Source organism: Salmo trutta, chromosome 19 (assembly GCF_901001165.1).
Source record: "Salmo trutta chromosome 19, fSalTru1.1, whole genome shotgun sequence".
Classification (NCBI taxonomy): Eukaryota; Metazoa; Chordata; class Actinopteri; order Salmoniformes; family Salmonidae; genus Salmo; species Salmo trutta.
The window spans coordinates 26,269,514-26,294,815 of NC_042975.1; the positions used below are offsets into that span (position 1 = coordinate 26,269,514).

A 25,302-nucleotide genomic window follows, 5' to 3' on the forward strand; every position below is an offset into this window, starting at 1 on the left:
AAATGACCCCCACCAAGCCGCAGTGCTTCTTGACACACTGCTCGCTTAACCCGGAAGCCAGCCACACCAATGTGTCGGAGGAAACACCGTACAACTGCCGACCGATGTCAGCGTGCATGCACCCGGCCGCCACAAGGAGTCGCTAGAGCGATGGTACAAGGACATCCTAGCCAGCCAAACCCTCCCCTAACCCGGACAACGCTGGCCCAATTGAGCGCCGATTCTCTCGGTCGTGACACATCCTGGGATTGAACACGGATCTATAGTGACTTCCCTAGCACTGCGATGCAATGCCTTAGACCGCTGTGCCACTAGGGAGGCCCTGAGCATGGGTACTTCTAAAATAAAACTCCTTGCCCAAAGACATAGAGCTAAAGTTTAGAAATGAGCTGATGACAGAGGGCAATTTTGTCAGATAAACCACCAGTGACAAAAGCTGTTGTTGACATAAAATGTTGCTGAAGAGCGCAGGAAACATTCCTTTTTTTGACAAGGCCTGTGGTGCTACTACCCATTGTCAAGCCTTGCCTCCTCTGTCCAGCCACAGCCACTGTGTTGCCCCTGGGGCCTGTTAGAGAGCGCAGAGGAGGCTGATGAGACTCCAGATGACCCATGGGGGGGTGAGTCAACCGAGAGACGGCCAGGCTGGCTGTCTGCGTGTCGCCTGCAGGGAATACAAGTAAGGCCAACGTCTTTAATTTACGATATACTGTAGGCGTAGCATTGTGTGTATTTCTACTTTGTGTTAAGATTTGATCATGTTGAATGATGTAGGCCAAGCTTAAATAATGAGATCAATGAATTCATAGTAAGTGATGTAAGTATTGTAACGAATCATTGTTGTCTCTCATTTAGTTTGCTTTACCACACACAGCACCGACTCTGTTTTTTTCTCCTCGCACAATCAGGTCACTGGCAGTTCAGTGTCCAGACATCCATACAAGTAGACATTTACCTACTGAGACGCCATGATCTTATTCGGAGCGGCCTGCCCCACTCATATTTTGATACGCCACATGCATTCATACTGAGACATTGCAGTGAAATACACAACAGGCAGAAAGGAGAAATTGAGTTGAGTGTGATAGTGCTCATTTTCAATGGAATACACACTGATACATTTTGACATACACTGGGCATTTTGTAGAAGCACTTGCAACCACAATCCACTGATATGAAAAGCTGTGGACTTTTCATGTCAATACTATTGTTTTTGGCTAGTGAATAACCACCACATTCAATTTGATGTACTGTAATTCACATTCCCATCCATTTTCAGGAAAGATGCAGGAGTATTCAGTTACCTTGAGGAGGGAAGAGAAAGATACTATACTGGACAAAATTCTAAAAGCTTTAGTTGTGATCCTGAAACAGAATGGAAACCCCACATTGATATGTACACCATTCCCTTTCATAAAGACTTTCTGTGATAGCTTCTGTTTATTATCATTTGGCCTAATATCTGGGTTAGAATTCAAATCCACACTGTCACAAGTGTTAAAACACGAGTAACTTCAGTACTCCAACATGAGCTGAAAGGCCTAGTAAACCATTAATGTGGGCTAAATAAAGTCCTCTAAATCTAGGCCCTTAAGTCACTTATGAGCTCCGTGCAATCTTATTGCCATAATAACATATTGAGGACATAGGGGAAGACTTGTTTGTGACCACAGTCAAGCCATTGTTGTTCTCTCTGGCTTGCCCTGGCAGGCTTCTCCTATGAGAGGGCACAAGATCTGAGCTATAAAGTTCACACTCACCTTGGGGCCATAAGCAATAAGGCCCGATGGGGTGTGGTATACGGCCAATATTCCACGGCTAAGGGCTGTATCTAGGCACTCAGCGTTGTGTCGTGAATAAGAACAGCCCTTAACCGTGGTATATTGGCCATACACCACAGCCCATCTGGCCTTATTGCTTAATTATCCTATTTTCCCCAAAGTGCACTTATATGCTGGACTGGTAGTAAGGAAATTTGAGGAAATAAATTGTTTCATATTAAATCATAACAGTATGTGCTGTCTAAGATCAGTCTGCAGTAGGTTGGCTTTCTCACTGAGATAAAATGTACATGCTCTCCTACTCAGTTGGGAGGAGAAAAAAAAACTGAAGTCCTGAAAGATCCTGTGTGGCTTAGTTGGTAGAGCATGGTGCTTACAACACCAGGGTTGTGGGTTCGATTCTCATGGGGGACCAGTATGCAAAAGTACAATAAAATGTATGTACACATGTAAGTCGCTCAAGATAAAAATATCTGTTGAATTACTAAAATGTAAATGCAGTTTCTCATTTATCAGAATAAATAAACAGCTTTTGTTGCCGGTCATTTCAAATAGGATTTGCATAAGTAAATAATTTGCTGATGTGAATGCTTCGACACTGTTTGTGAAATAACACAGAGTTTGGTGCTCTTCAAGGTTTATTTGGGACGGTAATCAACTTCGGCTGAGAATCTTGGTGACCTTTTAGAAAATGTAGCCCTATTTGGGAGCCAGTCCAAAGATAACAATGACTGTGTTTCCCCATATCCACTCTCAACGATATTATTAATAATAAAAAATCCATGTGACAGCATCATTTTTTGAAGACCATCTGCACTAAATGTGCATTTGAAAAGGGAAGCTGCATAAACACTGTCACATATCGTGTTCTTGGTTCATCTTTGTGTTGCAATTTCAGAAAGATGGCTTGGAAATGGTTCCAAAGCTGCATAAATATGACTGTATTGCTTGGATCGAACTATGAAACAAGTAACAACAAGGATTTAGGTTAATAATAAAAACCATGATTTGGACTTTATTGATCATCAGCAAAACGACACCAGGCCATTTCATAGAAGCCTTGCCATTCTCAGTCGGATGGATGGACAATGGGGTCCTTTATGACAAGCTGTAGACACTAGTCCATCTGTGATATTTCCTTATCATAGCTGTGCTTTTACAACCCTGTGACACCCTGGAAGTGTAACATTCAAATAAAAATGAAAACCATGCCCTGTTTCTCCTTCATTTACTCCCTTGCTTTCAACTAAACGTATTCCGTGCTTTATGGCTTCTGGTTATCTCCCATGTTAGGTATGTTTACGTTTTGTGTCATGGATGGCGAACATATGTTTCAGATCAATTCCACAAAAGCTTCAAAAGCCATCTTTGCGTGCATGAGTCTGGTAGCCACTGTTTGGTTCCATGTCTAGAGACCTCTAGGGCCCATGCCTCAGTTATCGGTATGGAGGCTCAGGCTGGTGAGGGGCGGGCCTATAGAGCTGCTGTAACCGCATCGGTCTGGTTGACCAGCCTCCGGGTAACTGTCCAATGACCCGTAGGTTCACAGGATGCCCATGTCCAGAGAGCGGGGCACTGGGGCTCAGGATTTGGGTCTGGCCCGGCTGGGAGTCCAGCGGAGGTAGACTGGTGTGGGTCGGGGCAGATGGCGAGGTGGTGGAGGAGGGTGGCAGGGGGAAGTGGGGAAGCAGGATGGCGGGGGTGAGGCCGTATCGGAGCTGGAAGACCCGGGGCGGGCCCTGGGCCATGAAGCCGTTGGTCCGCTGGGGTTCCGGGTTCTCGTCCCACATCTTGTCCTCTCGCTCCTCTGGCTTTTTGGGTTTGCTGGAATTCCGTTTGGCTCGGTTGAGCTCCTGGATTTTCTCGGCCTGAGCACGGCGGATGTGGTAGCTCTTCCTGGAGCTTTGGAAGGAGTCTAGAAACCCCTCCAGGGGCACATTCCCCTCCATGAACTTCTCCAGGAGGTCCTGTAAGCAGAGGCCCACAAATAAATGGGTATCAGAAGACAGGAATTCAAACAAAAGGATTCCCAACCCTTGGGAACAGTTCAAACACAGCACCACATGTATAAGTAGATTTCACATTAACTTATGTTTTTCCATTAATACAGTGTCCACTACACTTCCACTGGAACAGCCCTAGAATGACTGTAATCAGTCTGACTGGCAACTGTGCCCCCAGTCATGGGGAGCAGGTGGAAGACCCATCGAGCCCAGTATGGGGGGAGTGAATAATTCATGACAGTCTAGTCTGCACAGCCCACCTCCCCAAACACTCTAACCTCTGTCTGAGCACAGTAAATGGAAATTACTCAATTAACAGGCAGCTACTGGCTACGCACACAAAAAAGGCTTGGGTCATTACTGTGTCTCTTCCATATCGGAGCAGCACAAATGGTCCCCACAGTACCACCATAATTGCCCTGGACACTGTGTCTTTCTTCACAGTTGCCAGCTGTAGAGGGCTTGACATAATCAACACTATGATATTACCTTCAGCCTCTGGGGCTGAAATCTGGCGTCTTCAACAGAGAGCCGCTAAAGATAGTGTGGCGATACATAAAACCAAATGGTGTTAGAAGGCTGGAACACACAAAAGGACCCACCCTTAATGCCATACGTTAGAGAAATTGATTGTGTGAAATCCATCTAATAAACAAATGGGCTGAGGGTCATTATTTTTGAGAGACCCATGTTTTTTCAGTGCTGGCTAAGAGCCATCACTCAACACAGTCCTATTATGATGAGGGTCACCCAATCAATCAGGCTGACTGCTGCCCTAACAACTTTGAGTCATCAATCGGGGTTGTGTGAGGTGGAGGAAGCACAGTTTATTTAAGTCTGTGAGCTGGACGGCCTTGCATGGATAAATCAAAACCTATTGGAAGGATTGTGTGTGGGGGGTAGTCTCTGGAAGTAAGCCTTTCTCTTGATGGGAACGTGCTGTATAGGACTGTAGTCTGTTCACAGTTATGCATTCGGTCACCTACTAAAGGGTTTGTGAAATGAAGGATTACAACGACCACTTGCTAATGGATCAAGCTCAATAAATGTGTTGCGCCATGTGTTCCTCGCCAAATAAAACGAATTATCACCCAGGACAGTATGAGGGCGGATTAAATGTGTCAAGGTTGCACAAATTCTCTGGGAAAAATAACCTTTCACACAAGGGTAAAAACATACCGATATGTACCCAGCAAACTTTACCCCATTTCCATTGGTCCTGTGCGGTTGGCAAGGTGTGCACAGGCTAGCCCACACCAAGCCCAATATGGGCTAGCCCACACCAAGCCCAATATGGGCTAGCCCACACCAAGCCTAGCTACTTCATAATATAGAGGCAGGCTCATTAGAATATTTTGGGATGTGGTTTGCACACAGTTCTTTTTGTGCAACCATAACTGAGTGTTCTGTTGTGTGACGCCAAAAATATTTGATCTTGTACACTGTCAACATTGAAGTCTTTATAAAGACAATTATGGAATCCGCAGTAGGGGGAAATTGTGCCACTGGCCGCCCCACCTCCGTTATTGTTTTTTTTTTTCGAGTTGAGGAGCGTCGTGCAGCATGGTAAAAAAAATTGCAGTACATATTGTGCACTTCTAGCATACGTGCAATGATGTCCGAGGTGAAAAAAAGTGTTGTTTACAGTAACTTTCTTTGTTGTTGTAATATCGCAAATGGACGTGGCAGTTTCACCATTTTAAGGATTCCAGCTTTAAGTGCATGTGACATATTAGAGACTTAACAGTTTCTCGAATAAAATGTATGAATGAAATCAACAACTTGGTTATCTTTGATAAATACCTTAAAGCTGGAGACATTAATGGATGGGCTAGCCACATCTGTTTGCGATATTACAAGAACAAATAAGTTACTGCAAACAACATTGGCCATATCTGAATACCCATACTAGCGTACTACATAAACTGCATAATATGTACTCATTGTCGCATCCTATTTAGCACATACCATTTAGTAAAAAGTATGCCACGGCTGCAACCAACGCTGACTGGCTGAGTAGGTGTGGCGGAGTGCGGGTGGATTTTCCTAAATTTCAGACGTGCATCGCATTAATCAGCCTGATATTAGCTCATTTCCAATTCAATTAGTTTATCTAAACTCTGAATAGAATAGGAATGTAGTTATAGGCCCTACTCAGGCTGGCTATAGGCAGACTATCACATTCGACATATACCGTAGCCCATCTATCCTATTTAAAATGGACTGACGACAGAAACAGATAATTTGATTCAATTTCAATATTTATTAGTGAAACCATACCACCGTCCTGTAACATACAATATTTTTGTACATTTTTACATTTTAGTCATTTAGCAGACGCTCTTATCCAGAGCGACTTACAGTAGTGAATGCATACATTTCAATTCATTTCATACATTTTTTATTTTTTTTTCCCTTACAGTTCCAGTCAAACGTTTGGACACCAACTCATTCCAAGGTTTTTCTTTATTTTTACTATATTCTAGTGGACATCAAAACTATGAAATAACACATATGGAATCATGTAATTAAAAAAAGTTAAATAAAAATATATTTTGATTTTAGATTCTTCAAAGTAGCCACCCTTTGCCTTGACGACAGCTTTGCACACTCTTGGCTTTATCTCAATAGTAAAAATAAAGAAAAACCCTGAAATGAGTAGGTGTGTCCAAACTTTTGACTGGTACTGTATATAATGAAATAAAATATCCTAGTACACATAAAACCTTTTAATGTTAAAATCGAAAGGCTATTGCACAGAAAAACGTAGACCGTCGGCTGCATCGCAAATTCCGAAACGCCGGACAGCAACATAAAACTAAGCACTGATCATTGGGAACGAGATCAGACTGACTGCTGAAGGTTGATCCATACTTAAATAATGAAATAGGTAGCCTAGCCTACAAAACTAAAACAAACATTATCAAAATCAAAAGGCCTGATTAACATCAATAACGCAGCCACACCCCGAGTCCCCGCTGCCGACACATTCAGAAATCAAAAGATGGTTTATTATTTCGTTTTAAAGCTCTGACAAAGGCCAAGCTAACAATAAACACTTTTCAACGAGAAAACAAAAAGCATACGATGCAATTATCTTGTTAATTTGAAGGAGAACAAAAACTACTTGGCCTACTATTGAACACCAACGCAGAAACATCGCTATTCGGCACCATTTAAGTAGCCTAGTTGTATTGTTTGGCTACTTGAAGAGAACTAGGGACTATTACTCGCAGCCCACCTCTTCCAATGCGGATATGCCAGATGAAGAGACGAAATTAGCATAACATCCTGGCATTTAAGCGTACTCGTTTTAAGAAAATTCACATACTATGCCACATTTTTATTTTCGCATGCTGAAAATACGTCATGCGCGATGGCGTGTTTCCCGCTATTTGTTAATTTCGGTAGCGCATCTACATATCTAATTGATCAGCTGTTGTCAAAGCCAAAAGTATTATAACATCCGTGCATTTTAAAGTATACTAGATTTTCGAAATGTCACATGCTATTAAACTTTATTTTTCCGCATACTCAAACGGCCTCCTATTTAGGATGCAAATATGGGTATTCGGACATTGCCATAGTTTTTCCCCTTGGACGTCATTGCAATGCACGCGCATTGGAGCCAATGTGGAGCCGATAAGCAAAGTTGCATCAGCCCAATGTAGGCAGCCTATACATTTCAGACCGCATTGGGCCCACGTCGTGCCAATGTGGGCATGTTTGCTGGGTAGTGTATAGGTTGTAGTATCGAGCTGAAAGTACACTGAACAAAAATATAAACGCAACAATTGAAAAGATTTTACTGAGTTACAGTCATATAAGGAAATCAGTCAATTGAAATCAATTCATCCATCTATGGACTGGGCAGGGTCGCAGCCATGGGTGGGCATAGGCCCCCCCCCCCCCCCCCCCCCCCCCCACTTGAGAGCCAGGTCCACCCATTCATTAGTCCCTAATCTATGGATTTCACATGACTGGGAATACAGATATACAGATATTTAAAGTTAGGGGCATGGATCAGAAAACCAGTCAGTATCTGGTGTGACCACCATCATTTGCCCCATGCAGCGCGACACATCTCCTTCACATAGACTTGATCAGGCTGTTGATTGTGGCCTGTGGAATGTTGTCTGACTCCTCTTCAATGGCTGTGCGAAGTTGCTGGATATTGGTGGAAACTGGAACACGGTGTCATACACGTTGATCCAGAACATCCCAAACATGTGACATGTCTGGTGAATATGCAGGCAGGCCATGGAAGAACTGGGACATTTTCAGCTTCCAGGAATTGTGTACAGATCCTTGCGACATGGGGCCATGCATTATCATGCTGAAACATGAGGTGATGGCGGCAGATGAATGGTATGACAATGGGCCTCAGGATCTCATCACGGTATCTCTGTGCATTCAAATTGCCATCGATAAATTGTGTTCGTTGTCCGTAGCTTATGCCTGCCCATACCATAACCCCACCTCCACCATGGGGCATTCTGTTCACAACCTTGACATCAGCAAACCGCTCACCCACCTGATGCCATACACGCTACGCTGTCTGCCATCTGCCCGGTACAGTTGAATCCGGGATTAATCTGGGAAGAGCACCTTTCTCCAGTGTGCCAGTGGCCATCGAAGGTGGGCATTTGCCCACTGAAGTTGGTTACGACGCCGAACTGCAGTCAGGTCAAGGCCCTGGTGAGGACGACGAGCACGCAGATGAGCTTCCCTGAGACGGTTTATGGACGTGGTCTGCGGTTGTGAGGCTGGTTGGACGTACTGCCAAATTCTCTAAAACGACGTTGGAGGTGGTTTATGGTAGAGAAATGAACATTCAATTCTCTGGCAAGTTCTGGTGAAAGTTCCGGCAGTCAGCATGCCAATTGCACGCTCCCTTAAAACTTCAGACATCTGTGGCACTGTGTTGTGTGACAAAACTGCACATGTTAGAGTAGCGCTTTATTGTCCCCAGCACAAGGCGCACCTATGTAATAATCATGCTGTTTAATCAGATTCTTGATATGCCACACCTGTCAGGTGAATGGATTATCTTGGCAAAGGGGAAAAGCTCTCTAACAGGGATGTAAACAACTTTGTGCACAAAATTTGAGAGAAATAAGCTTTTAGTGAATATTTCTGGGATCTTTTATTTTAGCTTGTGAAACATGGGACCAACACTTTACATATTGCATTTATATTTTTGTTTAGTGTAGTTATATCAAATTGAAGCTTTAGGTTACTGAGGTATTTACATTTTTAAGTAAACCGTGACGGTTAACCTGCAGTACACGTTAAAAAGTAGCTGAATATACATATACACATTTATGTAAATGTAGGCACATATAATTCATCAAAGGTAGGCCTATATCTGTAAATCCACCCAACCATGTCAGTGTTTGAGTGTTACATTTCCCAGCGCTGTAAACATTATCAATATTCCCTGTCTTCCTTCACACACAGGTATTTGCGGAATATCACACGTACTAAGATGAAGCGTTAGGGGCGGTTCTGTGCTATGGCTCATGGTAAAGACCCTTGAGCAGGCTGTGTGGAATACAGAGTGCTATTAATGAAATGTGATGTGGACATACAGTATAGGCTAGGCTATGGGGGTTGGGGGAGGCCTTTCATTCTGGAGAGAGACAACTGAGGGCTGTCACATGACTCCTGCTCCATTGTGGCTACCCGGTTTGTCTTGGGATGCATGGGCTGTCGATTGATTTGAACAGTGATCACACTATTGCTCAGTCTAGGTGGACATTTTTGGAAATGGAGCGGATCATCCCCATGTATGGATTTCTGTTAACTGTCTGGTTGTCAATAGCATTGTGTGTTTAATGCGCAAATTAACATTTGAAAGAACCTGTTCTTTTGAAATCAAAAGGTCTAGGCAAATGCTCTCTTTCAAACTGTAGACATTTCTATTGAAATCGTGACCAAATAGATGTAGTATAGTGCACAGAAAACACATTTATTTAAATCTCACTTGAAAAAGGCAACCAGTACAGTGTGGATCATAACTCCTGCATTCTTGAATACTCAAGTGTGCATGAGTTTCATGGACTATTCCTAGAACAAGCAGTAATCTGTCTGTCTTTACCGGAGTGCAGAATGAACGAAAGTGGCCTGGCTGTTGACTGGCATGGAGGCTTTTCAATTATACTATACTAGTGCTGACAATGCAAGAACACACTCAGTGGTTCATGCTAAGACTAATAAACATTAGAGTTCAGGCTTTGGATTTACCTCGGACTGTTCCTCAGCACGCGCCACATCTTCCTGGAGAAGATTCTGTGCTGTCTGGAGGCTGTGCTTCTGTATGTCGGCCTCTGCAAGGACAAAGAAACATAATTTATTCACAGGGAATGACAGTGACAGAGGGAACAGTTAAGAAAAAGAGCTTACCAAAAGAGTGACTTATGACTAGCTCAAGACTGAGGGGGGTTTAGTCACTGAGAAACCAGGAGAGATTAAATCATTTAAAAACAAATAACATTTCAGGGAATGAACATTATTTCAAAATCGGACCACTGAAATGAAAATGGATGGCCCTGCCTTCAGCAAAATATATTTGACCTAAACCCTCTCTGAATGCTTGGGAAAAAAAACAAGTGACCCTCTTCTATACCGAAAAATACGAATTAAAACAAAATGGATTGCAGAGAACATGTCTACCGTTTACCCTCACTTGTTGGACAGACCAGAGCCTTAAATATGCAGTTTTAGAAACTGTTCTTCATACTGTAAGCATTACATGGCAACGCAGGAATTCTGATACACAGGGCTGCAGGCCAGAAGGTTGTGGCTCATGGTAAAGACCCTTGAGCAGGCTGTGTGGAATACAGAGCGTTATTAATGAAATGTGATGTGGACATACAGTATAGGCTAGGCTATGGGGGTTGGGGGAGGCCTTTCATTCTGGAGAGAGACAACTGAGGGCTGTCACATGACTGCTGCTCCATTGTGGCTCCCCAGTTTCTCATGGGATGCACGGGCTGTCGATTGTTTAAATCTGAGACGTCATTAGGAATCTGGGAATGGTACTTTGAAAAGTTAGGCCTACCTTAACCCAATGAAAGACGGTCACAAGCGATTCCCTAAAAGCTATATGGGTTTAAACCTCTTCTATTGTACAGAAAGTCAATCAAGTCAATCAATCAATCACATCAGCATATGTCATAAAATGCTTATACAGAAACCCCAAACCGCAAGCAATGCAGATGTAGAAGCACGGTGGCTAGGAAAAACTCCCTAGAAAGGCAGGAACCTAGGAAGAAACCTAGAGAGGAACCAGGCTCTGAGGGGTGGCTGAAGTGAATAGCTTAATCAATTGCTAGTGACATAATTGTATTTTTTCCCAAGCAAAGTCAGCCTCTGAATGTTTAAGACACAAAACAACAATATCCCAATATGCATCGGAATCACATCTTTCCCAGGTATTTTACAGCTTGTTTCGTAAACCAAAGCACTGTTATAGATCACATTATACACTGAGTGTGCAAAACTTACTTGTTAAATTACTTGTTAAATCCATTTCAATCAGTGTGATGGGCACACATCGATATATAGCTTAATAAGCAACTAATTCTAAAACCACTGAGAAATTTTGAAATGTCATAAATTACAAATTACATGACCCTCCCCTGAACTGAAATTGAAAAAGTATGACCCTTCCCCATTTTCCTCCAGGTATCCGTTCTGTACATTTTGATCCGTCCATTAAGATGTCTACACGATTAACGTGCGTAGATCTACAGTACGTGCATGCATGTTCGTGGGTGGAGTCGTTCTCCAGAGAGGAAATCCACCTTGTGTAGTGTATATCCACTAGGGGCTTAGGGAACCAGAGAAGCTACCAAGCAAGAGGAGCCGAGGAACTCTTTTTCAATCTAGCTAGCGACGACGTTTGAACTTCCAGATCCGGTGTTCTATACCTGTTTACAAATGCTAGCTACATGTCAGGCTAGTCTGGTGTTCTATGCTTTACGATACAACTTTTTAGCCACAGAAGCAAACATGTCTCTTTTTGAATTGCTATTGCTAGAGCTTGAACAGCAAGAGATTGAACTGCTATCACTACTCAGGAGAAGAACAAAAAAAAGACTGAGAAAATGGAGAATACAAGTCTATTGTAAAAACTATGTGAAGCGTTGACAAGGAAAGACATGTTTAATACTTTCATATGTCGGTTGCCAGATTTGACGACTTGCTTCAGCTGCTTTCCCCTTACATCTCATACGAGAGAACTCACAGCTTGCCCGTAATTGCTGCAGAAAGGCTGTGTGACCCTTTGGTTTTTGGCGAGTGGCAGCACACGGAAAAGTATCGCTGCAAGTTATAATTTATAAGCTAGGAATCTCAACAGTTTGTGCCATCGTCACGGAAGTGTGCCAGGCTATCTGGCATGTCTTGAAGGAGGATTTTTTTGTTGTTTATCCCTCCATAGCACAATGGGCAGAAATTGGCAGAGATTTTGGGGATCGTTGGAATTATCCGTATTGTGCAGGAGCTGTCGACAGAAAACATGTTCAGATCCAAGATCTGGCAAACTCGGGCAGCGATTACTACAACAAGGGCTTTTTCTCAATGGTCCTGATGGCAGTCTGCAATGCAAGGTACCGACCATATCCAGGTAAGATACGCTAAATACATGCAACTATATACATATGATGTGAAAATAGTACCAATATAGACGTTGTAATTATGTCTCACATGAAAGTGATCTGGTATCTCAATAAGAGGATGGGGGCCTATGTCCAAAGCATACAGTTGAAGTTGGAAGTTTACATACACTTAGGTTGGAGTAATTAAAACTTGTTTTTCAATCACTCCACAAATGTCTTGTTAACAAACTATAGTTTTGGCAAGTCGGTTAGAACATCTACTTTGTGCATGACACAAGTAATTTTTCCAACAATTGTTTACAGACTAATTATTTCACTTATAATTCACTGTATCACAATTCCAGTGGGTCAGAAGTTTACATACACTAAGTTGACTGTGCCTGTAAACAGCTTGGAAAATTCCAGAAAATGATGTCATGGCTTTAGAAGCTTCTGATAGGCTAATTGACATAATTTGAGTCAATTGGAGGTGTACCTGTGGATGTATTTCAAGGCCTACCTTCAAACTCAGTGCCTTTTTGCTTGACATCATGGGAAAATCAAAAGAAATCAGCCAAGACCTCAGAAAAGAATTGTAGACCTCCACAAATCTGGTACATCCTTGGGAGAAATTTCCAAACACCTGAAGGTACCACGTTCATCTGTACAAACAATAGTACGCAAGTATAAACACCATGGGACCACGCAGCCGTCATACCGGTCAGGAAGGAGACGCGTTCTGTCTCCTAGAGATGAACGTACTTCAGTGCAAAAGTGCAAATAAATCCCAGACCAACAGCAAAGGACCTTGTTAAGATGCTGGAGGAAACAGGCACAAAAGTATCTATATCCACAGTAAAACAAGTCATATATCGACATAACCTGAAAGCATGCCTAGCAAGGAAGAAGCCACTGCTCCAAAACTGCCATAAAAAAAGCCAGACTACGGTTTGCAACTGCACATGGGGACAAAAATCATACTTTTTGGAGAAATGTCCTCTGGTCTGATGAAACAAAAATAGAACAGTTTGGCCATAGTGACCATCCTAATGTTTGGAGGAAAAAGGGGGAGGCTTGCAAGCCAAAGAACACCGTCCCAACCGTGAAGCATGGGGGTGGCAGCATCATGTTGTGGGGGTGCTTTGCTACAGGAGGGACTGGTGCACTTCACAAAATAGATGGCATCATGAGGTAGGAAAATTATGTGGATATATTGAAGCAACATCTCAAGACATCAGTCAGGAAGTTAAAGCTTGGTCGCAAATGGGTCTTCCAAATGGACAATGACCCCAAGCATACTTCCAAAGTTGTGGCAAAATGGCTTAGGGACAACACAGAAAAGGTATTGGAGTGGCCATCACAAAGCCCTGACCGCAATCCCATAGAAAATTTGTGGGCAGAACTGAAAAAGCGTGTGCGAGCAAGGAGGCCTAGAAGGAGGCCTACAAACCTGACTCAGTTACACCAGCTCTGTCAGGAGGAATGGGTCAAAATTGTCCTAACTTATTGTGGGAAACTTGTGGAAGGCTACCCGAAACGTTTGACCCAAGTTAAACAGTTTAAAGGCAATGCTACTGTCACGTCCTGACCAGTAAAGGGGTTATTTGTTATTTAGTTTGGTCAGGACGTGGCAGGGGGTATTTGTTTTATATGGTTCGGGGTGTGTGTGTATGTAGAAGGGTGTTTGATTTATGTATTCCGGGGTTTTGGTCATTGTTCTATGTTAGTGTATTTCTATGTTCCGTCTAGTCGTTTCTATTTCTATGTTTAGGTAATTGGGATTGGGGCCTTCAATTGGAGGCAGCTGTTTAACGTTGCCTCTGATTGAAGGTCCTATAATTAGGAGTGTGTTTGTCATGGGTATTGTGGGAGGTTGTTCTTTGCATAGCTGTGTGTTGCCTGCAAGACTGTTTGTCATGTTTTTGTTTTGTATGATAAACATGCGCCTTGGTCCATTCACTACGACACTACGACGACAGTTACAGCTACCAAATACTAATTGAGTGTATGTAAACTTCTGACCCACTGGGAATGTGGTGAAATTAATAAAAGCTGAAAAATTATTCTCTACTATTTTTCTGACATTTCACATTCTTAAAATAAAGTGTTGATACTAACTGACCTAAGGCAGGGTATTTGTACTAGGATTAAATGTCAGGAATTGTGAAAAACTGAGTTTAAATGTATTTGGCTAAGGCGTATGTAAACTTCCAACTTCAACTGTATATACTGTACTCTATACCATCTACTGCATATTGCCTATGCTGTTCGGCCATCGCTCAACCACATATTTATATGTACATATTCTTATTAATTTCTTTACACTGGTGTGTATAAGGTAGTTTTTGTGAAATTGTTAGATTACTTGTTAGATTTTACTGCACGGTTGGGACTAGAAGCAAAAGCATTTCGCTACACTCCCATTAACATCTGCTAACCATGTGTATGTGACCAATAAAATTTGATTTGATTTGGATTTGATTTCATGTATAAAGTAGTACAAGTTTACTGTACTGCACAAAAATCCCCAGTAAATTACCCACCACCCTAATGTATGTATGAGAAAGAAAAAAAGCACAACAGTTTTTGCGGTGAGACAAACAGGAGACGTTGATCAGGAATAGACATCATCCATTGTACCATGACATCGTAGACTGCCTTTGCTGGACTCTGTTGCTGTTTCTGTAACTCCTGGTGCAGTTTCAATAAGTCATCCACCCACTGCATAATGTCAGTGTCCAAAGGATCCTCAGCTGTCTTTCTCGGGGAGATAGGTCGGGGAGATGGGGTGGAGGTTGATGGAGTTGCATGGCAGAGGGCACAGGTGCGCCTGGACAGTGGGTTGGGTGTTGGTGAGAAGGGCCTAGGTGTTGGAGAGAGGTGCCGGACAGGTGATGAACCAGGCTGGGGAGATGATGAATCAAGGGGCGATGAACCACCTGTAGATGGGCCCTCATCTCCATCTCTGGACTGTCCAAAACATCACCCCCATCCAACAAGTACAAGCACATGGCGAATACATTAGAATACAATGCAAGCAATCTTAAAATATCTCCATGGGCTCCATGGAGTTAAAAGGATTTCATAAACATCTCAATCTAATTAACACACACACAACACATCTGTTTTCTGATGTTTGAACTTGCCATCATTATTAAAACACAAGCACTGAATATTTCCCACACAGTTTCCCCCATCCAGAAAAGAGCTGATGTCATATGTTCTAACTAGGTCTGCTAAACATAAGATCACAAACACCCACACACATAATGTACAAAAGGACTCGGCTGCATAACAAGTACATACTGTATCTGGCATATCGGTCTCTGTCTGACGATGTTTCACGTGAACACAAAGCCAATCTAGTTGTCTGAGAATCGGTGGGACACACACCACCAGCAGCCCCACTCCTCTTGCCAAATTCACTTTTCAGATTGTGAACATACCAGTTCCGAATCTTTCTACATGTTTCTTTATCAGTATCGGTGTTCAAATTTTGTGATATCTCCCTCCAGCTGTTGACTTTTGCTAGCTTGCCCGAATATAACCGCATCGAAGGGTTGTAAAGGTTCTCGTATTGTCTCATCGGCTCGCACGTATGCTTTTCCAAACTGGGCATAGACAAAATTGCACTTAGCAAATCTCAAATTAAAAAGCATAAAAAAGGAAGCTTGCAAGGAGTAGAAGCGAAGTAGCAGACCATCTCTTCTGTGTTTACACCAGAAGGGATACCGGAAAATATATGACGTAGACACAGGAGCGGGACTTAAATTGCAAAACTAACTTAATACTGCCCCTCAGTATTCGCAAGGAATGATACGTTGGGTCTCAATTTCCAGGTATTACAAGGCACTGCCTCTTTTATGGCGAAAAACAACATTGCAACACTGCGCTACATCCCGTTGGCCCTGTTTGCGTATTGTCTGTAGTCCCCTTTAGGGGTGTGTGAGGGGCTGGGGTGCTGTAAATGTTGCCTGTGAGTAAACATTTAAAAACATTGAGGTTTGCTGAAATGTATAAAAACCTCTAGCTCTTCTCTCTCAGCCTGTCAACATGAGAAAGAGGCATCCTCACACAACAAGGCTCCACTTCAATTGAATAATGTTTGCAGGGTCATCGGTAGGCCCCGGGGCAGGGGAATAAGGCAAACACAATCTATTAGCTCAACCCAGCTGATGAAAAATGGGGGCTTGTCCCTTGAAGTGTAGCTTTGCTGTTACTATGGAAACGTGTCATCATATTAACGTGCCCTCATTTGTTTACGGCCGCAGGGTAGTAAGTGGCCCAGCCAAGTTGGCCAGCGTAACCGTGGAGCAAAGAAAGGTCACGGTGATGACACTATCTTTCTGCACCACGGAGAGAAACCCCCACCCTTGTATCTGGACAGATGGAGCTAAAAATGCAGGATATGCAAAGACCAGCCCAACAGCTGTGGCAAACAGGCCTACTATTATTCAACAAATGCATAATAGCTAATTGTACACAGATCTCCTTGTTTGTCCAGCCAATTAGTGGTGTTTTCAGCACAGTGTTAGTTGAACATGTCTCCACAAGATGTTCCCTTTAACATGTCACTTCAGTTGACCTATGATAATTGATTTTAGCATGCTAATGATTTATACAGAGCACCACAGGCAGTGTTCAAACAAAAACAACAAACCATAGTAAACGTTCCAATAACAAGCCCATGACAACTCTGCACCTACGCCTCCGTTCATGTCTCCATTGCCTGAACATGAATAATCCAAACCAACATTAAGGCCTTTTCTGGCAAGCGCTGTGTGAACATTTACCTTCAAATACGTGAGAACCATGCATGTGGGAAATGGTGAGGCGAGGCGTGTCACGTGCATGACCCTGTGCTACAGATGTTGGGGTGTAATGGGAGGAGACAGACAGCCAAACACTACAGGAGCAGCTGCATGTGTCCTACAATGAGGGCAGAAATAATTCAGCAGGCCTGAAGGCTAACTGGCTAACACAATAGCACTAGCGGTAGCGGGTCCACCTATGGAGGAAATGGTGTGGGGGGGGCAACACTACCCCCATCCTCTGGGAGTGGCGGTTGGCGTGCTGACACCCACAGCAGAGGATTTAGGATTTTGCACCCCACTGTTTTCAGAAAACAAGATATGGTCAGTTAGCTGCCCCTATTATCTGGCGCAACGGTCAACTCATGAAGGCAACCCGTCCCTGGGTGGGTTCTAACCACCAACTTTTCAGCCGAGCACGCTAGCGGATTGAGTCAAGATACAGGAGCCATAGAGATGTGACCCAGACTGACTTAATGTGAGAATGTAGCCCTACATACATTGCAGGTATGTAGTATTGTTAAAGTTTTATTGAACTGACCTGGTGTCTTTATTGTAATGTCTGGGGTTAAGGAAAGTTTCTCCCACTTTTGGGGGAAAACACACACATGGCTTATACTGGAATTGACCGTCAAATCAATTCACATTTTGGCTACGTTATGTTTTCATTGATAATGGTGATGGATTTTATTGACAAAACACTGACCAGTAGAAATTAACCCATGTTGAACTGTATAACTTTATACTGCTTATTGATAAGACGTTTGAAAAATAGTATGTAGTACATTCCAAACACTTCAGTAAAACTCCTTCAGTAAAACATACAGTATAAAGGTCTGTTCTCCAAGCAAGCCAACAGAAAGAAGACCGATTTTATGATTGAACTGCAGCTGACATTGTCTCTTGTCAATGGCTATTAGATAGCATTACTGCTGACTGGTATGCCTGCAGCACTGCATATAGACACCAATGCAAGGACCAGGCTGTATCACATTTGGCTGTAATTGGGAGTCCCATAGTGCGGCGCACAATTGGCCCAGCGTCATCCTGGTTTGGCTGGGGTAGGCCGTCATTGTAAATAAAAATGTGTACTTAACTGACTTGTCTAGTTAAATAAAGGTTAAATAAAAATAAAAGGACATGTGTCCACAGGAATGTCCTTTTCCAATGGTAGTGTCCTATCAAATTAATATGGGAATTAATATTAAGACGTCTAACGTGGAAGCTCATACTGTTGTATACTGATGCTACACAAATAGGTCATAGTATCACAGATGGGGTGTCGCAGGGCTTGGTGTATTAGAGCCCTCAAAATTAGCCAGTGGGTCAGCAGTAAATTATAACTCTGCAGGACCCTGGCCCGGTTTAGATGCCTACATAGCACAACATGTCTTCTCTCTCAAATTAGGTCAGGATGAAAAAGACAAAGCACGCAAGCTCCTAGACCATTTTATTCAGCGAAATGAAAGCCCTCTCCCCCAGACACACGCACACACTCTTCCTGTCATAACAGTGGGTGTTCTCTTTGGTATGTGGAGATACTGTAAATACTGCGGTCTGCTGCTGCTCCTCTTGAATGGGGATGATAAAATGAGCTTGATGGGCTTCACACAAAGAGACACACAGTGATGTTTCACCCTGTCCCTTTGCAATGTTTCAAGCTTTTTATAACATAAAGGCACTGTGCTGACATCTGCTATGCCTCCCTCTGACAAGTTTGGTAGAGTTCCCAGAAATCTTTTAGGATGTAGATGAGGTGGATAAAATGCATACCTGGGGCATTTTATCCATACACCTTAGCCAAATACATGTGAACTCAGTTTTTCACAATTCCTGACATTTAATCCTAGTAAAAATTCCCTGTCTTAGGTCAGTTAGGATCACCACTTTATTTTAAGAATGTAAAATCTCAGAATAATAGACAGAATGATTTATTTCAGCTTTAATTTCTTTCATCACATTCCCAGTGTGTCAGAAGTTTACATACACTCAATTAGTTTTTGATAGCATTGCCTTTAAATTGTTTAACTTGGGCCAAACATTTCGGGAAACCTTCCACAAGCTTCCCACAATAAGTTGGGCGAATTTTGGCCCATTCCTCCTGACAGAGCTGGTGTAACTGAGTCAGGTTTGTAGGCCTCCTTGCTTGCACGTGCTTTTCAATTCTGTTCACAGATTTTCTATAGGGTTGAGGTCAGGGCTTTGTGATGGCCACTCCAATACCTTGACTTTGTTGTCCTTAAGCCATTTTGCCACAACTTTGGCAGTATGCTTGGGGTCATTGTCCATTTGGATGACCCATTTGCGACCAAGCTTTAACTTCCTGACTGATGTCTTGAGATGTTGCTTCAATACATCCACATAATTTTCCTACCTCATGATGCTATCTATTTTGTGAAGTGCACCAGACCCTCCTGCAGCAAAGCACACTCACAACCTGATGCTGCCACCCCGGTGCTTCACGGTTGGGATGGTGTTCTTCGGCTTGCAAGCCTCCCCCTTTTTCCTCCAAACATAACAATGGTCATTATGGCCAAACAGTTCTATTTTTATTAATCAGACCAGAGGACATTTTTCCAAAAAGTACAATCTTTGTCCCCATGTGCAGTTGCAAACCGTAGTCTGGCTTTTTTTATGCCGGTTTTGGAGCAGTGGCTTCTTCCATGCTGAGCGGCCTTTCAGGTTATGTCGATATAGGACTTGTTTTACTGTGGATATAGATACTTTTGTGCCTGTTTCCTCCAGCATCTTCACAAGGTCCTTTGCTGTTGTTCTGGGATTGATTTGCACTTTCGCACCAAAGTACGTTAATCTCTAGGGGACAAAACACGTCTCCTTCCTGAGCGGTATGACGGCTGCGTGGTCCCATGGTGTTTATACTTGCGTACGATTGTTTGTACAGATGAACGTGGTACCTTCAGGCGTTTGGAAAATGTGTTGTTTAAGTGTTCCCTTTATTTTTTTGAGCAGTGTATATACCCCAAAAATATATGGGGGATTGGAAATGATGCAGACAATTACATTGATGGAATCAACAATCTATCCGCAATATTAAAGCCGATCTACCCCCTAAAAAAAATAACATACAAGTGAGTTCGTCAAATTTCTGCCTTGCTAGAGCTGCCCTGGTCAACTGTAAGTGCTATTATTGTGAAGTGAAAACGTCTAGGAGCAACAACGGCTCAGCCATGAAGTAGTAGGTCACAGAACGGGACCTCCGAAATTGTCTGTCTTCGGTTGCAACACTTAGTACCGAGTTCCAAACTGCCTCTGGAAGCAATGTCAGCACTAGAACTGTTCGTCGGGAGCTTCATGATATTAGTTTCCATGGCCGAGCAGCCACACACAAGCCTAAGATCACCATGCGCAATGCCAAGCGTCGGCTGGAGTGGTGTAAAGCTTACCACCACAACTGCTAACCATGTGTATGTGATCAATCAAATTGTATTTTATTTTATTTGCCCTTGGGACTCTGGATTGATGATTCACGCAGTCTGACGGGCGAATCTGGGATTGGAGGATGCCAGGAGAACGCTACCTGCCCCAATGCATAGTGCCAACTGTAATGTTTGGTGGAGGAGGAATAACAGGTCTGAGGCTGTTTTTTCATGGTTCGGGCTAGGCCCATTAGTTCCAGTGAAGGGAAATCAACGCTACAGCATACAATGACATTCTAGAAGATTCTGTGCTGCCAACTTTGCGGCAACAGTTTGGGGAAGGCCCTTTCCTGTTTCAGCATCACAATCCCCTGTGCACAAGTGAGGTCCATACAGAATTGGTTCGTCGAGATCGGTGTGGAAGAACTTGACTCGCCTTCACAGAGCCCTGACCTCAACTTCAACGAAACACCTTTTGGATAAATTGGAACGCCAACTGCGAGCCAGACCTAATCACCCAACATCAGTGCCTGACCTCACTAATGCTCTTGTGGTTGAATAGGAGCAAGTCCCCATAGCAATGTTCTAACATCTTTGGAAAGCCTTCCCAGAAGAGTGGAGGCTGTTATAGTAGCAATGGTGGGACCAACTCTATATTAATGCCTATGATTTTGGAATGAGTTGTTCGATGAGCAGGTGTCCACATTAATACTTTTGGTCATGTAGTGTATGTTACTACTGTAGCTTACTGTAATTGAAATTTGTTTTGACTAGCCTAGACAATGTTTCAGAATTCACAGGGGGAAAAGGTTAGGGGAAAAGTCAAAGCAAAACATTGTTGAATTCAAGCGTTCTGCTGACAGGTTTGCTATTGTTTCCTCTTTCATTAACTGTCACATACCTTTGCCAAATACAGCATCAATTACTGCAAAAAAAGGACAAAATTCTGACAACACAGTGAATAGACCAGTAGCTTATGTAAAATAGTTGACAGTAGGCCTATGGGTGGGCTACAGTATTGTTGTGTGATAGGAGCGCAACATCATAAACTTAATCTCAGAGCCTATACCAAAGCAGGTTATAGAAACACAACACTCTATTGATGAACAAGATATTGAACAACAATTCATCCTCTTGCATAGAAATGTGGGCTGTAGCCTACCTTTAAATTGTTTCCAATGTGCAATCAATCTTTCAGAATGCATGGACAGGCACTTGCTATAGGCAGCATGCATGTTTAGTTTGAAAAGTTCACAGTAAAATATCTAAATGTTCACCCAAACCTCTACAGAAATGTCATTCAAATATGCCATTGCACTTTCTTTTACAAACTGCAGTGGTCTATTTCCAATAGTGCCAAATTATACAGCAAATAGAGGGTGCTATTGTCACCATAAAAGGTGAACGGAGGGTGTTTTCCAGGCAAAGTTTTAATGCTTGTTCACATGTAACAGGTGTCCAGAAAAGACAAGAAGACTGATCTCGGCACCAGTGTAACTCTTGCGTTATATTTTTAAAGAAAGGATTGTCCAGCCAGTGATCCCAGTTGATTGGTATTTATTCTGACGATGGACACAAGGAAGCACATTAGATGTGCAGGAGAACAGTATGTTGATGGCTGTATATTCTTGATTTGGCAGGTAGCCTAGAGGTTATGGGTGTTGGGCCAAAAACCGAAAGTTTGTTGGTTCAAATCCCAGAGCAGACTCGATGAAAAATGTGCCCTTGAGCAAGGCACTTAACTCTAATTGCACCTATAAGTCGCCCATGGATAAGAGCATCTGTTAAATGACTATATGTAAAATGTAGTGTGAAAATCATTGTGAATTAGCAGGGAGTTATTGCGGCCATTACAATTAGAGCATGCAAGCTAACTCGCTCTTACAGCAATACAATAGTAAAGCACATCCCAGGATGCCTCCAATATCTAACAGGTACTGTACACATACACAGTAAATCTGGACAAATTTTATTGTGTTACAAAATGGGATTAAAATGCATTAAATTGTCTTTTTATTCCTTCAGCAATGTACACAAAATACTCAGTAATGTCAAAGTGGAAGAAAAATTCTAACTTTTTTTAATTTTTTTAAATGTATTTATTATATCTTGATTAGATTAGTGAATACATGTTAGAATCGCCGTTGGCAGCGATTACAGCTGTGAGTCTTTCTGGGTAACTCTCTAAGAGCTTTCCAAACCTGGATTGTGCAACATTTGCCCATTTTATAATTTTTCAAGCTCTGTCAAATTGCTTGTTGATCATTGCTAGACAACCATTTTCAGGTCTTGTCATAGATTTTCAATCATATTTAAGTCAAAACTTTAACTCAGCCACTCAGTTGGTAACCAACTCCAGTGTAGATTTGGCCTTGTGTTTTAGGTTATTGTCCTGCTGAAAGGTGAATTTATCTCCCAGTGGAAAGCAAACTGAACCAGGTTTTCCAGCCATTAAACTCTGTATCTGTTTTAGTCACCATTGGCCTCATGGTGAAATCCCTGAGCGGTTTACTTCCTCTCCGGCAACTGAGTTAGGAAGGACACCTGTATCTTTGCAGTGACTGGGTGTATTGATACACCCAGTCAAAGGGATGCGGTTTTTTATTTTACCCATCGACTAATAGGTGCCCTTCTTTGCGAGGGATTGGAAAACCTCCCTGGTCTTTGTGGTTGAATCTGTGTTTGAAATTCACTGTTCGACTGAGGGACCTTACAGATAATTGTATGTGTGGGGTACAGAGATGAGGTAGTCATTTGAAAAGCATGTTAAAAACTATTATTAAACACATAGTCCATGCAACTTATGTGAATTGTTAAATTCATAAGTCAAATGTTTTACTCCTGAACGTGTTTAGACTTACCATAACAAAGGGGTTGAATACTTATTGACTCAAGACAATTCAGCTTTTCATTTCAAATTAATTTGTACAAATTATGGGGTATAGTGTGTAGGCCAGTGACAAAAAAAAATCTAAATCAGTGGAGGCTCCTCAGAGGAGGAAGGGGAGGACCATCCTCCTCAGTGAATTTAATAACAAAATGTAATAGTGAAACATTTCAAAAGTTATCCTTTATAGATAAAACTATACTAAATATATTCACGTCACCAAATCATTTATTAAAACACTCTGTTTTGCAATGAAGGTCTCCAGTAGCCTCAACAGCACGCTGTAGGGTAGCACCATGGTGTATCCAGAGGACAGCTAGTTTCCGTCCCCCTCTGGGTACACTGACTTCAATACAAAACCTAGGAGGCTCATGGTTCTCACCCCCTTCCTTAGACTTACACAGTAATTATGACAACTTCCGGAGGACGTCCTCCAACCTATCAGAGTTCTTGCAGCATGAACTGAAATGTTGTCCACCCAATCAAAGAATCAGAGAATGAATCTAGTACTGAAGTACATTTACATTTAATCTAGTACATTTATGCAGTGCATAAAATGTGGGCAGTAGTTGACTCAAAGTGAGAGAAATACAATAGTTGAACAGTTCTGAACAAATGTATTCATTTAAAAATGAAGCAAGAGAGAGAGAGCTAGCTATATTTAGTTATTTTTTTACTTTCACTTAGCTATGCAGCTAGCTAGTTCAGCCTACTCAAACACCCAGCTCAAACAGAGAGTGATGCTATGTTTGCTAGGTGGTTATGGTCATCCAACACTAGAACTCTTCCAAGTAAAGGTAAACTTTTGGTTTTATTAATTTATTGACTCCGGGTAACTGCTAAACTGATTGCTGACTGTACACTGTATTGTGTTATTGTAGTGGGTTTACTGACGCGTTAGTTCTAGTAGCTATGTTGATTATGACGTTAGCTAAAATGGTGACAACAATGTAGACTGTGTGTAGCGGTTAACGGTAATGATATGAAGGTTTGGCTTGGAAAGGTTTTTTGTCTGGTCACAGACAGCTGTTGGGCTGTGCACAAGCGAAGGGAAAAGATGAGAGTAGGAGAGCTCAGATGCGAGAAGGAATTATACAACGAGCAAAATTATCATGCTGTTTGTATGTGGCTGTTATGAAAGTGAACTGTGTTTGCATGTGATCAGGGGTGTATTCATTCTGCCGATTCTGTTGAAAAAAGTTAAATGGAAGCAAACAAAACGAGGATAAACATACATGAATTTGTCCAATCGAAACTCGTTTGCAACTGTTGGACCAAGTATTACAGTGCACCCTAGATCAGCTAAATGCAGGAAAGAGTCTGCAAGGCGGTATTGAATGTGTCACATTTTGTCACCTTGATTACTCAAATGTTTCTCTCGACCTGTGCACCTACGTTGTGAACTTTAATTCAGAGGCTAGGTTGTAGCAACCTCATGATGGGTATACGGAAAATTTGAATATCATGTAGTAGCCTAATGTAACATTGAGCTGGGTGTTACATGGAGCTGGGCGTTACATGGAGCTGGGTTAATGGAATATGAATGCAGTCATCCAATATGCTGTAATAGAAATAACGCCATGCTCATAAAATAAAAATTGTCCTCCCTCATTTTAAACGGCACCGACCGCCACTTATCTCAATTTAATACATTTAAAATTCAGGTTGTAACACAACAAAATGTGAAAAAAGTCAAGGGGTGTGAATAGTTTCTGAAGGCACTGTACATAAATCTGGACATGTACATAGTGACCTCGTACACATGTTAATATGATAATAGAATATAGTATTTCAGAACGTGACCTACCGCTTGCATATCAATATCAGACTGGGAAGAATG

At 42.3% G+C, this 25,302-nt stretch overlaps 1 protein-coding gene across 1 annotated transcript in view; it reads right to left on the bottom strand.

Moving 5' to 3' along the window:
- Nucleotides 1-2,763: 2,763 nt before the first annotated feature.
- LOC115154238 (vacuolar protein sorting-associated protein 37D) overlaps nucleotides 2,764-25,302 on the bottom strand; it is a 47,100-nt gene continuing 24,561 nt past the window's right edge. The window contains exons 3-4 of the mRNA XM_029700260.1: nucleotides 10,031-10,113; nucleotides 2,764-3,748 (exon numbers count right to left, since the gene is read on the bottom strand). Of these exons, the coding sequence (XP_029556120.1) occupies nucleotides 3,218-3,748; nucleotides 10,031-10,113 (614 nt within the window). The 3' untranslated portion in view covers nucleotides 2,764-3,217. The remainder of the gene's footprint in view (nucleotides 3,749-10,030; nucleotides 10,114-25,302) is intronic.